Here is a 17,097-nt window from a genome sequence, read left to right on the forward strand (position 1 = left end):
CCCCCCCCCCCCCCACCTAGGCTGGTGATCAGCCACTGGGGGACACCTCCTAGTCAGTGATCTGGTGCCCCCCAGGACTGGGCAGGCAACCAACTGTGTTCTGTCACTCTTCACTGCTCAGGAAGCTCCACTGGGCCTGATCTGGACTTCCCCAGAGGCCCCATGATGGCCGCCCTGCCCTGTCCCACCCCCTCTTATTATTTAGGGATAATATTTGTATGTACATTGATCTTGGTTGTATCACTCTTTGTTTTATTATTTATTTGTACTGCAGTACTTCCTGGGAGTTCCAGTAACAGGCCAGGACCATTGTGCTACGTACTGCATATCACGGAAGAAAAAACAATATAGTCCTTAGTTCTTAAAAAAGACACAAATCACCTCAAAGCAGGTATTTGCTCCTTAACATCCAGATGCATTACCCAGGCCAGTGTTACAGGATCTGAGTACCTGATGGTTGCTAGTGGATGTTAGCTCATGGCCCTGCTGGGAGACAGGAGGGCCTCAACCCCAATTTACAGAAGAGAAACTCCGAGGCAGGACAAACTAAAGATTGGCTACAAAAAAAGACTTGTGTGCTTATGATAAAGGGCTTGGAAAACAAGTCATATGAGGAGAGGTGGAAGGACTAGGCATGTTCAGGTTGCAGAAAAGGTGCTTAGAAGGGGACATTATAGCAGTCTTCAAATACTTGAAGAGCTGCCATAAAGAAGAGGGAAAGCACCTTTTCTTCCTTGCTGCAGAGAGGATGTGGCACAATGGATTGAAGTTGCAGCAAAGTATGTTTAGATTGCCTATCTGGAAAAACTTCTTCACTGTTAGAATAGTGAGGCAGTGGAATAGACCCCTGGGGAAGATGTGGATTCTCCATCACTGGAGGCGTTCAAGAAGAGGTTAGACAGCCATTGCATAGGGATGAGCTAGGCATAGCTATGTCTACGTTCTACTATGGGTATTTCCCATGCTTCTGGGCTTTTCTGGTTGACTCTTTCCCCCCTTTCTGCTACATGCATTAGGGCATTTTTAAGCTTCCCTCAGAGGCACTGGGTGTTGGCCACAGCCAAGTCTGGGGATTTTGACAGAGGTGTGCCAATGTTTCTGATGGAACCAAAGCCAGTGGTTTCTGGCCTCTCCATTCATGTCAGACTGATTGCTATATTGACTGGTCAGGAAGGAATTTTATCCCATGGTCAGATTGGTATGAACTGTAGGGGTTTTTGCCTTCCTCTGTAGCAGGTGGCATGGGCCTCTACCTGGGATCTCTTGAGCATATATTGACAGCCTTGTATAGAAGTAGGACATTGACTGCCATAGTTCCTCTGTTTTGCCTATGGCAGATTAGGGGTGTTATGTCTTTGTTGTGGCAGTGTGGATGGTAGTCTTGAGGCTGGGGGGGAGGTATGGTGATTGCTCACAGGCGACAGCAGCAGTAGTGGCAGTGGTGCCAGTGGGGGCGTGGTGGTGGGGAGCAGGAGTGGTGAGCACCTACCAGTGGTTGGCAGCCACCTGTACACCGCCGGCAGTGTTGATGGGGGTGGGGGGTGGCAAGTGGTGACTGCCTACAGGCACTGCCAGCAGCATTGACAGTGCATCTATCAGGGGATGCACCGCCAATCTCAGGGGGTGCATGTGCACCCTCATGTGCCCCCTACACATTGCCAGTAGTTACACATTGCCTAAGGGCAATGTTACTAAGGACACTTAGAAGGCGAGCATCTACATGCTAAAGCTCGTTAACTCATGCTAAGTACCCTCTGACCATCTCAAAGTTACACCATTTCAGATGAGGGTTAACTGTGGGTTGTGCTACTGATCTCACCTTAGGGTAACTTTAGTCTGCTCTGCAAAGATAAAATGAGCGATTTGCAGTTCCCCAACATCCCAGGATGCACTGCTCCTGGCCTCTTCCCACCCCCAGAGCCAGGACAGAGCCCAGGTATCCTGGCTTCTGTTCATCAGCCCTCTAATAGCAAGTCAGAGGCGTTCAGGAAAAAAATGGTATTAACCCTTAATGTGTGACTGCCTGCAGCCCGTTCTAACTTTAAAATGGTTTAACATTTCACAGAGTTAGTATGGTCTAAGTGTCACGTGTAACTTCACTCTATGAACAAAAGCTTTTTTGTACACAAATGCATTCTGTGCTATGTAGTTGGCCCTATAAAAGGTATCACCCAGAAAAATTCTTGCCCCTCACATATTTCCTAGACCATCTTGGCTACAACATCACTTCAACACTACTCAGACTGGACTGAAATTTAAAGGAAAATAGGAAAATTCTGCTGAGACTGGGAACTACTTTTGCCTTGTTGTAGACTATTTTAAAGGGAAGATAGTGAGCATGAATTGCTAACAGAGAAGGGATGGAGTTTGTGGTTATACATTTTTGCAATAATTTAAGCAATAAGCAGACTGAAGAATTAAGTCGCTAGTTTGCTATAACAGCAATGAGACAAGCAGTGCAAAGGAACCGGAACAATTATGTTCTATGGAAAGATCTCTGGGGGTGCTTTACATGTAGCATGCTTAGACTAATGATGGATGTTTTAAACTTATTATTTTCATTGCTTATTCCACCTGTTTAGACTTGTAGACTGCAAAAGGCAGGCCCTCTGGATCCCACAAGCTGGGAGCTCAGCTGTTGGAGCCATCAGCTGAACAACCCCCTCAGAAGATCTTCATTGTCACTCACTGGATGCATCTACATGTGCAATTAGCATGTAGCAAACTCTGGTACAGTTTGCACTGGAGTTTATTGCTTCCAGGCATAGAGTTTACATGTGTATCTGAGACCACAGCATGTCGAGCTAGGGCAGAGCAGCTCTGGCAGGAAGAGGGTCCAGAGGGTCAGCCTACCAGCCCGGGACTGCTCTGCCCCAGCTCAGTGTGCTGTGGCAGGGCTGGCTGGGGCACTAGGGTGCTTTGGTGTCAGGCTAGCTGGCAAGCAGCTCCTGCACTGTAGCAGCCTGGTGACCCAGCCAACCCCGGTCACCATCTCCATGTGTTTTGGCTACAACTACTCTGCTGTAGGATAGTACTTGTCACAGACATTACTATCCTACAGTGGAGATAATTTACTGCACCCTAATATGGGTACATGTGTAGATGGCTATGCTTTACTGTGGAGCTAATTAGTCAGTAAAGTGACCGTGTAGATGCACCCACTGAATTTTACCCTTCTCTGTTGGGAGTGAAGGAAAAAAGGAGAGCTTTCTGGGAAGTCTTTTGGGGATAGCCCAAGAGCTACAAAGGGGGAGGTTCACATTACTGACCTGCGTTCTGCTCGCTTCTGGTTTTTGTGGCTGAGATCACACCTGCAACACAGGAGAAGAAAAAGTAAAAAAATGCTCAAAATGTGTTCCTCAGAAAGTTACCTTATGTACCAGTCTAAATGAAGGCTTAACAAGACCCATAGGCATAGTGAGCTGCTGCAGTGCTCTGGCCAGAATGCCAACCACTGGAGAGCCGGTGGGGGGAGAGGGTCTTACCTGTCTCAGGTCTCCTCACATTGGCAACAGCTTGTATATAAATGCCCCTTGAGTACAGCTCCCTGGTTGACCTTGGGCAACTCACTTTGAGCTAGATGCAGAAAAGTGTTGCAGTGCTACATCTGTATTTTAGATCTTCAAAACCGTCTAAGCCTTTACAGAGTAGCTGGGTGCTTAGCTCATACCTGTCTCCTTAGGACCTACACACTAGACATGCCTCTATCTTTCCTGCAGGGTGTGGGGCTAGATCAAAGGCATTCTCAGCACAGGGTTAATGGACTGAGCACTACACAAAATGTAGGAAGAGGCTTTTGTGCCTCCATTGCTTGCATAAAAAATTCTAGTGGTAAGAGCACTTATTGAGAAGGAGACACATGTTTAGTGCCCTGAGGGAATCCACACCCACAGCTCCCACCTCTTAGGGAGAGGGCCCTGTTCACTAGGCAACAGGCCAGGGGTAAGCAACCCCTGGCACACTTGCCAAGCATGGCATGCAAAGCGATGTTGCTCAGCACACCACTTCCAGCCTGGGCTCTAAGCATTTGCAGCCAGCCCATGGAGCCCAGGCTGCTCCCAGCAGGCGGCTGGAAGGCTACAAGCCCTGTTGCAAGCAGACCCGGCTCCGTGGGCAGGCTGCAGCTGAGAGGCTGCAAACAGCTGCTCCAGGCTCCGGTATGTCAGCACTCTGGCACCTTCCAAGATAGACATTGTGGTTTTTGCAGCACTCCAGCCAAAAAACATTGCCTCCTCCTGCTATAGGCTATTCTGCAGTAAGGTAGGGTGGGGTGAGGGTTCCTATCAGTCCCTTCTGCTGAAGCTGTTCTACAGCAGAAGCAAATATTCACTGGACCAAAGAGTGGGCCTTGTTACACATTAATTTTAGGTGTTTCAGGGAGCTCTTAACCCCAGGATTGTCTACACACTAATATGTGTAAACTAGATTTATGCACCCCATACGCATTTTAAAGTTACACTATTTCAGGGAAGGTTTATTTCTGATCTGTGTTACCCTGCTTGTGTTCCAAAATGTGTGCCCACTCCTCAGAGATAAGCCACTCAAGTTGCATCCTCCAACATCGTGGGATGCAGTGGTCCTCTCCCCAACCCTCCTGTTCTGTGTGGACAAACTTTCACACTCTGGACTCTGCTGCCCCGGGGAGGTAGAACTGGCACCAAGACAGCTCCTGCTCCCACCCCTGGGGATGTGACCTGGACTGGGAGCTTTCACGAGCACAGACAAGTCCAGGATGGAGGGCTAGGGGCAGTGGAAGGGGGAGCAAGATAGGGGGCCAGACTGGGGTTCCTGTTTGCTGAGGCTTTCCTCCCAGGACAAAGGCAGTGTCCCCATAAACTGTAGTTTCCCAATCCCAATTTATTTAAACATGAGACTTTTGTTAATTTACTTACTCTCCATTTCTTTTTAAATTCTGTTCTTTTTACTTTTTATTTTACCCTTTAGTGGCTTTAGTGGCTGACTTCCTTCATTTCACCACTCAGCCCTCAGCTGCCATTCCCAGCCATTGCCTCTCCACCTCCCAGTTCAGGACCCAGTCCCCATCATCGTACTCTCCCCCTTCCAGCTTCATACTCCACCCGGAGCCAACCCATCTCTTCAACCCATCCCCACCTAAAGCAGGGATAGAAGCCTATCCTGGTTCACCAGCCCTCCAGTGGCAAGTCATAACTACGCAGGTTGGGGACAGTCAGAGAAGGTTTTTAGCCTGAATGTGTGACTGCTTTAAACTCAAGCTAACACTGACACTGATCAACACTGGAAAATCTTAGGGTGCAATGTGTAACAAAGGCCAGAGAAGCATGTGGCACTCTGCTGCTGGTGAGACTACTTACCTTAGGGATGGGCGACCACTGTCCGGGCCACCCAGTTCCTCAGTCACTGCTATTTGTGTTGGCCAAGTAGGTTTGTTACTGCTTCTCCCACTGCATTTTGGGTAATATTACCTCTTTGCAGCACAGAACAGTAGTAGGGGTTGTATAAATGACTCAAAGATAACTAAACTCAATGGCCAGGGTTGACATGGGATTTAAAACAAGGCCCATTATTTGGGATTTTAAGTAGGACTCCTATCCCAAAAGTCTGACTTCCTGAAAGTATTTTGGAGTCGTGGGAATGAGGACTCTAAATACCTATCAGGTTCTGGGCCAAAGTTGCCGAGCTGTGGGCAGGCAGACCTCTGCCTCTGTGTCCTGCAACTTGAACCAGTCATTCCAAAGCCAAAGTCTCCACTGCCACGTTGTGGTTGTCGCACCCACTTCCTCAATGGTGCAGGTGGGCAGGAAGTTCTGCTCTGATTACTGAAGTGCTCCAGTGCACAGCAATCTTTTCATATTTCTATGAAAATGAATCTAAAATGGTGTGGGAGACTTGGACACAATGTAAAGGTGTGTGTTAATCTGCAAAGTGGCAACCAAGTATTTATACTCCATGGCCATGCCCTCACTATTCCTGGTTTACAAAAATTTGTAAGAGCAAAAGGTTCTTTGTGATTATTTGAACATAGGATTGGCAGGGATCTCCTGGGTCACTGAGTCAAGCTGTCCATTCCTTACATGGGATGTCTCCCGGCATCATGCAGAGGTCCCATAATTGTGACTGTTATTTCTGCCTGCTGCTGTGTGAGCTAAACCTCCTGCTATTTCAGACATGTGTCTAAGATAGGCAAGCAAGGATGGATTGTTTTGTGTGTCTACAACATTGCAGAACATCAGGGGTTTCCAGTGCCATGGAACACCATAAGAGGCTCAGATACTTTTATAGATTTGGTTTGGCAAGCGTGAGGGGGAAAGTACAACAAAACAGTAATAATAAAGATGCTTCTTGAACTCTGTGGCTTTTGAAAATCATAATGTGAGGACTAAAATCAGTTCTTTGTTACTCAGGCTTAAGGGTACAAAGCCAGAGAACATGGTTATTAGCCCTAGATATGTTTATATATAAAATATATTGGATCTATGTAGCAAGTGGAAGAGAGAACCAGGAAAAAAAAGGAAACCCTTCTGGAATAGACAGAATTGGATGGAAAAAAAATTATAGAGGGATGCATGTAGTCCATCTACATTATTACATGCAGATACATATTTTCTGTTTTCCACTGAAATGAGTTCAGACAGCAATGAGCTCTACTGATTATGCACAGATGCCATACAGAGTAGATTTTACATTATGGACAATTTGCTAGCTTGTTACCCTCCTTTTTCTCACTTGCATCAAAATTTGCTGTGTGCACCGCCTTGTCCTCTACATGATTCATTGTTCTGAAATTATAGTGACATGTATATCTGGAATCACTTCTGCTGTTTTGATGATGATATTCAGACACTGCACCTTTAATAAATGCCAATTTTGAAGAAAATTTCTCACTTCCCTGCTATATGATCATCACATATCTACTCTTCTTGCAGACAACCATATCCTAAACCTAATCAAGCTCCTTGTTAAAAAAATGATTAACTTGTCTTGCTTCAATCACGTCAAAAGCAAAGGTGTTCAAAGACCTCTGTGCTCTGGTGAAGAAGAGCCTTTTTTCATTCCCAGCCTTAGCTGATTCATAGCCAGTTTATCCTCATTTGTTCTTGTGCCAACATTGTCCTTTAACTTAAAGAGCCCCTTTCTCTCCTTGGCTTGTTTTTTTCTTTCTCCCTCCTTGCCCTTCTTAATATATTACTGGAGGGCAATCAAACCACCTCTCAGCCTTTGGTTTGCTAGGCTAATCAATACAAACTCATTTCTCCTCTCCTAAAACAGTCTTTCTGCTCCTTAGACCACCATGGTAGCCCTTCTGTGCATCTGTTCCAATATGAAATAAGACTTCTTGAAACACTTGAAATGTGCTTTGTAACAAAACAGTATTAATCTGGAGCAGAATTCTTTCTTCTTCGCAGGTTCTTACCCCATATCTATCTGAGATAGAGCTGAGCACCTTCTAGACATCCATTAAGCAATGCAACTAACATCTGCCACTTGTCCTTTCTTCTCTTTTCTTGGGAAAAACTGAATGAATTATGTATTGTTTTATTTTGTTTTGTGGTTTGGGGCTGTTTGTTTTTTTTCTAAATGTACAAGCTGCCTTCTGGGCTCAGAGCCCTTGGGTCATATTTTCAAACTTTCCCCCACAACCTTAAGGGCAAGAACCTTAGGTTTTTTTAGAAATGAAAGTGGAAATTCGCATATAATCACTGGATTCCATGGGTTGGAGCCTTGAGAAGAAATACCATATGTGGGGAGAGTTGTGATGAAATTGTGAGAGTTCAGCACAGTAGAACCCAGCTTTTCTGGTTGAGATTTCTCAGGCAAGGCCCTCAAGGAAACATTTTCAATGACATTAGCATTCCCTGACTGCTGCCATTGCTCCTAATCACACAGATTTCCTCTCATTCTCCATTATAAGAAACAAAGACCAATGGATTTGATGTCATCATCCTCAACTTTGTAACAGCTATGCTGACTTGTTCCGGAAACATAACCCAAACCCCATGACCAAGGTGATCAACTAGACTGGGGCGGGCAATTATTTCGGGTGGAGGGCTGCTTACTGAGTTTTGGCAAGCCATTGAGGGCCGCATGACAGGCAGCCAGGGACAGATAAATATTAATTTTCTAACTTTTTCAGTGGCCCTGCAGGCCGGATAAACTGGCCTGGTGGGCGACATGTGGCCTGCGGGCTGCATTTTGCCCGCCCCTGAACTACACCATAGTGGTACCAAACAATAAATAACAAAGTGAACCTGTTGGTGGATGACTCATGGGCTGTATTCATTCTGGGGACAAGAGCTGCCAATTGCAAACCAATTAATACAACTTATCCTTATTATTCCCTGTATATATTATACACCACCACCAAGGAGTCCCAATCATGGACCAGAACCCCGTCATACTCATTACTGTCTGTATACAAAATGAAAAGATGGCCCCTGCTCCAAATGGCTTCCAAGCTAAGCCCAAGACAACAGATCACCACACGCAGATGAGGGAGCAAAGGGAAACAATGAGACGTTATTGTCACAGTGACAAGCAGAGGATCTTAGCATACCAGCAGCCTAACCATCATTAAGCTGTTTGGAGGCAATAACAAGTAATTAGGAAATGTGAGAAGAATTCATTGTGCAAACCAAAGAATGGGCAACATTCATAAGGTCAGTTGACCATTAGACAGATCTCTCTTTTGCTGCAGGACCTGCTGTACATCCTTTTGTTCCACCACAGCATGTGATAAAGACTCATCAGGAAGGCCACACATTAAAATACTGTGGGGTCCTTTCCACTTGTGCGAATAGCTCCTGCAAGGACTTCACTTCCAGGATTCTGCTCGTCTGATGTGAAACATCTGGCCTTGGAACTTTCATTTGGACCACTGTTCATGTTAGGACCAGCACTCATGGATTGCCAAGCCAGGAGGGACTATTAGATCTCATGATCTGAGCTGCTGCCTTGCATCCAGCTTCCTTGTCCTTGACACAAGAAAGATGGTTGATTACCAGGAAAAAGAAACACCTACTGGACTCCCCAGCTGCCCAGCAAAGCCCTAGAGGGACTCCAAGTGTATGAATGATCAAAGTCTTAATGGCCTGCTGGAGCAATGTCCCTAAGAAATGCTGAGAGTGGATCGTTTATCTGAACTCTGGTATTGAGTAACAGAGCATCTCACAATCTTCAGACTAACATCCATCCTGGGTAGAGCTGTGCTGTCTTCTCTCCTGTACACACAGGGATGTGAGACACACTACAGCCAAGGGCACATCTCCCCAGCAAAAGGTAGATGTCTTCGTAGCACCAGCTGGGGCAGTACCTGAGCTGAACTGGGCTACTGTGGGTAGCAGCACTGTGGGTGTTAGCATGTGCTAGCAACCAGAATATACACCCGAGGTCCCTGGAGAATCTGTTTCCTGGTTGCTGGCACATGCTAATACCCAAGCTACCATGTCTTCATGTTATTGACCCACCCCAGGTACTCAGTTAGTACAGGTAGGCTAGCACACACTACAGCCACATACCTCTGTTCTGCCATGTAGCTGGTACACTTACCCCAGATCACATAAGAAGCCTGCAGCCACTGCAGGGGATTGAAACCAAAACCAGGTCTCTAAGCTCTAAGTCTAGAGTCCTGTCTGCTGCATGACTTTTCTGCTCTTTCATTTGCTTTTGTGGTTGAGAAGTAGTGTCCAATAGCAGCAGCATAACTAGGGTGGGATGAAAGGGGCCCCTGCCCTGGGTGCCAATTTAGTGGGGTGCCAGCACCAACCCCACTTCCATACTTTCTGGTGCTCAACAGCATCTCTTCCCAGGGCACTGAAATTGTTAGTTATGCCTCTGACCAGCACCAAAAATAAGGACTCTGCTCTGGGTAGGCAAAGAGCTAGAACATCCCCTCCCTCCCTCCTCACCAGGAGCACAAAACAGCCTCTTGCTTTCTCTCCCTCAGGCTACACAATGGTGTGCAAGCCTGAGGCTGAGTGCCTCTGCTGTGACATTTGGGTCCTGTTGTGACAAAAATATGTTTGCTTTGTGCAAGCAGATGTAGAAAGATTTGGAACATGGAAGGACACCAGGCAACAAAGCTTAGGCATCACTGAGTTGGGTGTTAATTTTTTAACTTGCCCACCCAGGACCAGGGGCAATTAGAGATATTTTAATTTAGAGTTCACATTTATCAAGAATCCCCACTTACATTCATTTAACTATGACTGTAAGAAGCTAAAACCCCATTAATTTAAGGATGATAGGATAAACCTACCTGCAATCAGGACTATAATCCAGAGCTGTGCATGTGGTACCAGGAGCCTCTTGCACCAAGTAGCCATAGTTACTGCAGACAGCAGAAAAACATCAAATCTCTAGCCCTTCTGTTGCTTCTGCAAAAACCTTGCGAACGCTCCGCTTGGCCTCTTCTGCAGACTAAAAATGGCAAAGCTTTTGCTATGCAAGGTAGGCCTTTCCTGTTAATGTAAATCTGGCTCTGGTGGTACTTCCCCTGAGGCCTGGTTTTGAATATGGCACAGCCTCCACTGTAGGCAGTGGCTCTCCAAGAGGAACCTCCTTCCCAACCCACCAGGTCAGGCTGAGGCGTAAGGGGCAAGAAGACATAACTGCATCTGAACTAGCGTCACTCAGGTCTGCCCAACAAAGCTGTGTTGACACACTGTGTTGCCTTTTGATACCATAGGTTTGCATTTATCTGCACAAATATGGTGTAAGATAGCAAAGCCCCACCTCTCTGTCTCCTTCATCAACTCAAGCTCCCCACTAACACGCAGACTGTGGCAAAATGCCAGCACAGTCATATTCCACTGACAGCAGTGTTGGCAGCTGCAAGCTGACAAAAGTCCTGATGGCAAAACTTTCCAGTGTTTACTTAGCCATATGGCGCAGAGGAGGGGTCATTCCCATCGTTCTCAGACCCAGTGGTCTAGCTCCTCCTTCACAGTCCACAAGATTAATCTTGATCCACAGCAGCATTAGAGAGAGCGGTGTCTCAATCCCTAACACTATTTCCAGTGGGTCATCTAAGACAGTGGGTTATCTAGGATAGTGGGCACTTCTGCTTACTTTGTATAGGCTCCTGGGAATTCTGCATTGGCCTCATGTTAATGGTATGCTGGGAACGGGGCTTAGCTTAGTTTTCCTTCCAACTAAAGCCAAAGAATCAGGTTAAATCTCATCCAGAGCTTGAACTTGAGTACCAACAGTAGGAGTCTCTTTTGATAACTGGAAGCAGCAATTGGCATTTGGCCTAGAACTGCTTGGATGTGTGATGTGTAGCTCACCCACTCGGTCTGGTGCTCTGGTCTGTTTTGGTGGTGGCTGAACCACAGGAAAAGGCTGGTGTGAGTGCGATAGGGAAACATAGCACAGGCAGTGGGTGCTCAAGACATAACTGAAAGGTCACAAGTTCAGCCCACACCTCTTCTGACCTGGCCAGTGTCAGGAGTGGTGGCAGAAGAAAGATGGAGCTGACAGAATCCTTTGAAACTTGTGAGTCTCTATATATGGTCCCATAGTTTGAGAGGAGGAAAAAGCAACTACCACTTAGGGACGTGATTTGACATGGGCTCCTCTACAACTGCACCTTCCCCCTTTTGACTGTGATACTCAGGGCCCAGAGGGTGCCTGTGCTGTAGGGGCTAGAGAGCCCTTTATTGGATAGTTGGTGAATTGGAGGATTAACACTGCCCAGTTTTGTATCAATGCACTCCAAACTTGGCACGTCTACATGTGCAATTAATGTGAAGCAATAAACTCTGGCGTAATATGCACCAGGGTTTATTGCTCCTGGGCACTGTGTTTGAACATGAGGCCAGGACCACAGCACATTGAGTTGAGTTGGAGCAGCCCTGATTGCTGCCACCCCAGAGCTGCTCTGCCCTGGTTCAGCATGCTGTGGAGGGGCTGGCTGGGGCACAAGCGTGCTCCAGTATGGGGCTAGCTGGCAGACAGCCCCCACACTGAAGCACCCTTGTGCCCCAACCAACTCTGTTAGCATCTACACATGCATTGCTATGCACTAAAAAACTCTGCCGCAGGATAGTACTTGTATTTACAAGTACTAACCTGGGATGGAGTTTATATTTATTTTACTGTGACATAACAGGGCCACAAGTATAGATGCTGAGATGTTTATGGCAGAGGTAATTAGGCAGCTCTGCAATAAACATTTCATGTAGATGTGCCCATTTGTGTTGAAAATACTGCTAATGAGACACGGGAAGTACAGGAGAGAGCCAGACCGTGAATAGTGTGGGCCTGAAATGCAGCTCAGGAAGCACCTGTTTAGGACCAGTTTACTCACTAGCAGCCACAGTGGAAAGGTCTGGCCCCAGCACTGACTTAGCACAGACAGCTCTTAGGATATCTATAAAGCTCTGGGTCCTGGACTCAGATCATTTAATGAGACTCTCAGCTTTCTTCTTCTGAAAAAGAAAGCCTCTATACCTCTTGGCTGTGAAGAAAAGCTTGAAACTATGACTGCTTGAGGGGGTACCTGAGTGCAAAGGAAAAAAATGGTATTAAACCCTCCCCCCCCCCGCAATATTTAAGCTAGTTGGGATTCCTGGCTTGCAATTTTTGACCACTTTGTGCTGCCACACCAATTCCTTCTCTTAAATGTGACACTCAGAAATCCTTTGAAAAATAAAGTAGTCACTTGACCATTTAAAATGAGGGAAGACAGAGTTAAGGGTTAAAGCATAATGTGCCACAGGTACTGGTACCTTACCAATGTGGTTACACTTTACATCAAAAAAATATTATTATATGTTGACTGCTCTGATTTATAGCATGGATATGTCAGAAAGAGTTTGGAGCACCTGGCCATAACATGCATTTATTGTGCCCCTTTGACTCCCTTCACCTACTCTCAGTTCCCTGCTCCTGTTCCTAGGGGACTGCTCCAAACAACCTACATTTCCTGTTTGTTAGCACATTGACAACAATGGTGCAATGGAAATGCAAAAAACCCAAAAAGTAAGGGCTGAGAGAGAGAAAAAAAATGCTCATTGTTATTAGAGGCCCTAGGTAGAGACCACTGAAGTGGGATATTGGAAATCTGAATGATGTTCCTGGCTCTTCCACAAGTGTGTTGGGTGACTTTGAGTAAGTCACTTCCCCAACCCATGCCTCAGTTTCCACATCTAATTAATGGGGACAGTGGTACCGATGTCCTGTCTAATGCTCTTTGAGATCTACTGGTACTTTTGAACAGCACCTGGTAGTGCTCTATTTGTACTGTGGTTGTGCCTAGCAGCCCCAGTTCTCAACCAGAACCCCATTGTGCTAGGCACTATACAGCAGTTAATGAAGTCCCTTCCCCAAAGGGTCTACAGTCTAAGGCTATGTCTGGTGGTGCGGAAACCTGCCTGCAGCCCAGGTAACCATAACTCAGCTAGTTTTAGCCTAGCTTGTGCATGTACTGGTAGCAAATTAGATATAGTAGCCACACGTATGAGTCTGCTATGGATCCTATGTATGTACTCAGACTGTAATGCTAGGTCTTCCCTGCTGCTGGTAATCAGTCAAACCCAGGGGTGGGCAAAATACAGCCTGCAGGCCATATCCAGTCCAGGGGAGGTGAGATCTGGAGCAGCTGGGGCAGAAGCAGAGGCAGGAGAAGGAGCCATTGCTGGAGGCAAGGGGAGCTGCTGCACCGGGAGCAGCCCTGTTGGTAAGTTGTGCACACTGGCTGGGGCTGGGCCAGCAAGTGCAGGCAGGAGCATGGGCAGGAGAGGGCAGGGCTTGGGCCCATGCAGAGCACTGTAAGGGCAGCTGTAGACCACACTGCTCAGGGGAGCTCTGCTGCATGGCCCCCGCTCCTCCCTTTCTCCCCTCACCCCCAGCCAGCTCCTGGGATCCAGTGCCCAAGCACCCCACCACCCCACCCCACACAGGGCAGGGGCATGCAGGGAGCAGATCACCTGTCCTGCTTCCAAACACTGCTTCCCACCTGCCCACCCCGCGTGACCCCATCCCACATAGGGAGTGTTGGTGAGTTGTTGCACAGGGAAGGGGGGTGCTGACCCTTCCCGCAACAGCTCATTAGAACTCCCTATGTGGTCCACTGGCCCAAATAATTGCCCACCCCAATCTAACCAGTTAAATGCTAACACCAGTACCCCTACACAAGCTACAATCACACCTTTCCCTACAGTGGAGATAGTTTTAACAACCTGATGAGTCAGCAGGTGAATATGGCTAGACAGACGGACAGAGCACAAGGAAACAATGAGACACCGTCTTTCAGTATGATCAGCAGGTGCTTCTACCACCCCAGCTGCATGCCACCAAGGGGCACGTTTGTGCCTGAGCATGGTGTGTAGGTGTTTCCTGCATAACATGCTGTCCAAACTCAGCCTACTGAAATGACAGTTACATCTTGTGATCCCTTGGAAATGTAAAGGGTACAGGGCACTGTGCAGCATGGTCATCACATGTGCACAGATAATACTTGTGACCACTGTCAGAGACAGCACTCTGACCTGCATAGATGCTGCTATGCAATACCTCCATGCCCCATGCCGAGTGCAGCATTCAGGCTGCTGCAGTCACCAAACCAAACCACTACAAGCTGTTTGCAGCTTTCCTGCTGAATGTGGGCTCCCATGCCAGAAAGGAGAGGGATACTCCACAGCCAGTATTGAATGAGTGACAGGTTTTAGCTCTAGCTGTAGTATCTCTGGACCCTTTAGGACTAGAAATGGGAGTGTTGTCTGATGGAGCCAACCAGGGGTCACCACATTCAACAGAGATATTTCCAGCGTTATGCCTGTCAATTGTCCCTCATTTTGGGGGGATTTCACTCATTCAGAAGCATAGAGGAAGAGGGAGGGACCTCAGGAGGTCATCTTGTCCAACCCCTTTCTGAAGGCAGCCTAAGCCATCCCAGGCAAATATTTGTCTAACCTGCTCTTAAAAACTTCTAGAGATGGAGATGCCACATCTCAATCGGTGCTACTGCTTGACCACTCTGTTAGAAAATTATTTCTAAAATTCAACCTAATTCTCCCTAGCTTACACCCATTCTTTTTGCTCTTTCCCTTGCAGACACACAGAATAATCTATCACTATCCTTTTTATAACAACCTTTTTTTGTGTGTGTGTTTGAAGACCATTATCAAAAGCCCTTTTGGTCTTCTCTTCTCCAGACTAAATAATCCCAGTTCTTCCAAGCTTTCCCCATACATCATATTTTCCAGACCTAATTTATAGAAAGATGCACACACGTTTGCTGTCCCTGCTCCCTTGCCTCATGTTTCTTGTTGAAAATTATTTAAAGATAAATACTCCTGAAGCTGGGACTACAGGCAATATTTTTTGTCCTGCATGAAGATGTGTGTGTATATCTTATTTCAAGTCTGTGTCATTTAGTATAATTTTACTGCAACTATTGTAAAATTTGTGTGTGTGTGTATGTGTGTGTGGAGGAGGGGGTGGTGCGGTAAAATTCCCAGCTCTAAGAGTCCTATGATTAGGTGAGAATTTCTGTTTTCATTTTTTAAAAATGGTCTTCACTCTTTATTTGCAGTTATGGGAATTAACTAGTTAATTAACTAGTTAAAAAGTTAAAGAAATGGCTAACTTTTAACTTTAACTAGTTCAATTATTCATCTGTCAACTTTTAACTCTAACTTGTTAAATAAAGTATAAGCTAAAAGAAATGAAACCTGGCTTTCCCAGAGTTTTTCCTGACATAGCCACTCTCTAGGACTTACATGGAATGATATTTCTTTATCGAAACTCTAGGACTTCTTGTTTGAGAGACAGAGTAATGTGCCTTCTTATGAGATATGGTCTCTTAAGAACTGCAAGTCCCAGAGTTCCTTAGTTCATGCTGGCATTTTCTGTGCATCTGCAGAAGTCAACAGGACAGCAAGTTGGCTGCAGGAGAGGGAACAAGCAAAAGCAAGCAGAGACATTGATCACAGTTAAGAGTGGGAGCAAGTAATGACGGTGAAGCAGATGATAACATTTTTAATTTTAATGAAGATCAGAACCAGCAGACCAGGGCCCAAGAAATTGAGCATTACTTCTCATCTGTGAGGAACTTATCTGAGATGTCACTTACTAAGAAAAAGCTATTCATCTGTTATAACATATCATAGCTCTGCCACTGGCACGGATCTTTGAGAACTCGTGGCGCTCAGGCAAAGTGCCTAAAGATTGGAAGAAAGCCAATGTGGTGCCTATCTTCAAGAAAGGGAGGAAAGTAGATCCGGGGAACTACAGGTCCATCAGACTGACCTCTATTCCAGGGAAGATCTTGGAAAAAATTATCAAAGAAACCATTCTTGACAAACTGGCTGATGGCAACATCCTGAGGAATAGCCAGCATGGGTTTGTTGCAGGTAGGTTTTGCCTGACCAATCTCATTTCCTTCTACGACCAGGTGACCTATCACCTGGACAAGGGAGAGGAGATTGATGTCATACACCTTGATTTTAAAAAAAGGCTTTGATCTGGTATTCCATGATCATCACTTAGAAAAACCGGCCAACTGTGGCCTCGGTTACATCACAGTCTGCTGGCTGGGGAATTGGCTCTGAGGTCGAACCCAGAGGGTGGTAGTTGATGGAAGTCAATCATCATGGTGCACTGTGACCAGTGGGGTCCCCCAAGGCTCCGTCCTTGGACCTGTACTCTTTAACATCTTCATTAATGATGTGGACATTGGTATCAGAAGTGGACTGGCCAAGTTCACCGATGACACCAAACTTTGGGGTAGAGTCCACACCTGACAGGATGGTGATCCAGGCCAACCTTGACAGGCTCAGAAAATGGGCTGATGAAAACCTGATTGCGTTCAACACCAAAAAATGCAAGGTTCTCCACCTTGGGAAGAAAAACCCGCAGCATGCTTATAGGCTTGGCAGTGCTACGCTTGCTAACACCATGGCTGAAAGGGACTTGGGGGTCATGATTGACCACAAGATGAACATGAGCCATCAATATGATGTTGCAGCTGGTAAAGTGAGGGATGACGAGGTCAAATGGTCACAAACTTGTCCAAGACTGTTTCAGGCTGGACACAAGGAAGAACTTCTTTACTGTCTGAGCCCCCAAGGTCTGGAACATACTGCCACCAGAGGTGGCGCAAGCACCTACTCTGAA

General features: G+C 46.4%; 1 protein-coding gene across 1 annotated transcript in view; it reads right to left on the bottom strand.

The window, feature by feature from the left end:
* Positions 1 to 10,396, bottom strand: part of CD79B (CD79b molecule) — a 33,323-nt gene extending 22,927 nt beyond the window's left edge. Inside the window, exons 1-2 of the mRNA XM_019523575.1 lie at positions 10,235 to 10,396; positions 3,270 to 3,311 (exon numbers count right to left, since the gene is read on the bottom strand). Of these exons, the coding sequence (XP_019379120.1) occupies positions 3,270 to 3,311; positions 10,235 to 10,301 (109 nt within the window). The 5' untranslated portion in view covers positions 10,302 to 10,396. The remainder of the gene's footprint in view (positions 1 to 3,269; positions 3,312 to 10,234) is intronic.
* Between the last annotated feature and the right edge of the window lie 6,701 nt (positions 10,397 to 17,097).

The sequence above is a fragment of the Gavialis gangeticus genome, unplaced genomic scaffold (assembly GCF_001723915.1).
Source record: "Gavialis gangeticus isolate Ggan-Ray unplaced genomic scaffold, GavGan_comp1, whole genome shotgun sequence".
NCBI classification, from domain to species: domain Eukaryota; kingdom Metazoa; phylum Chordata; order Crocodylia; family Gavialidae; genus Gavialis; species Gavialis gangeticus.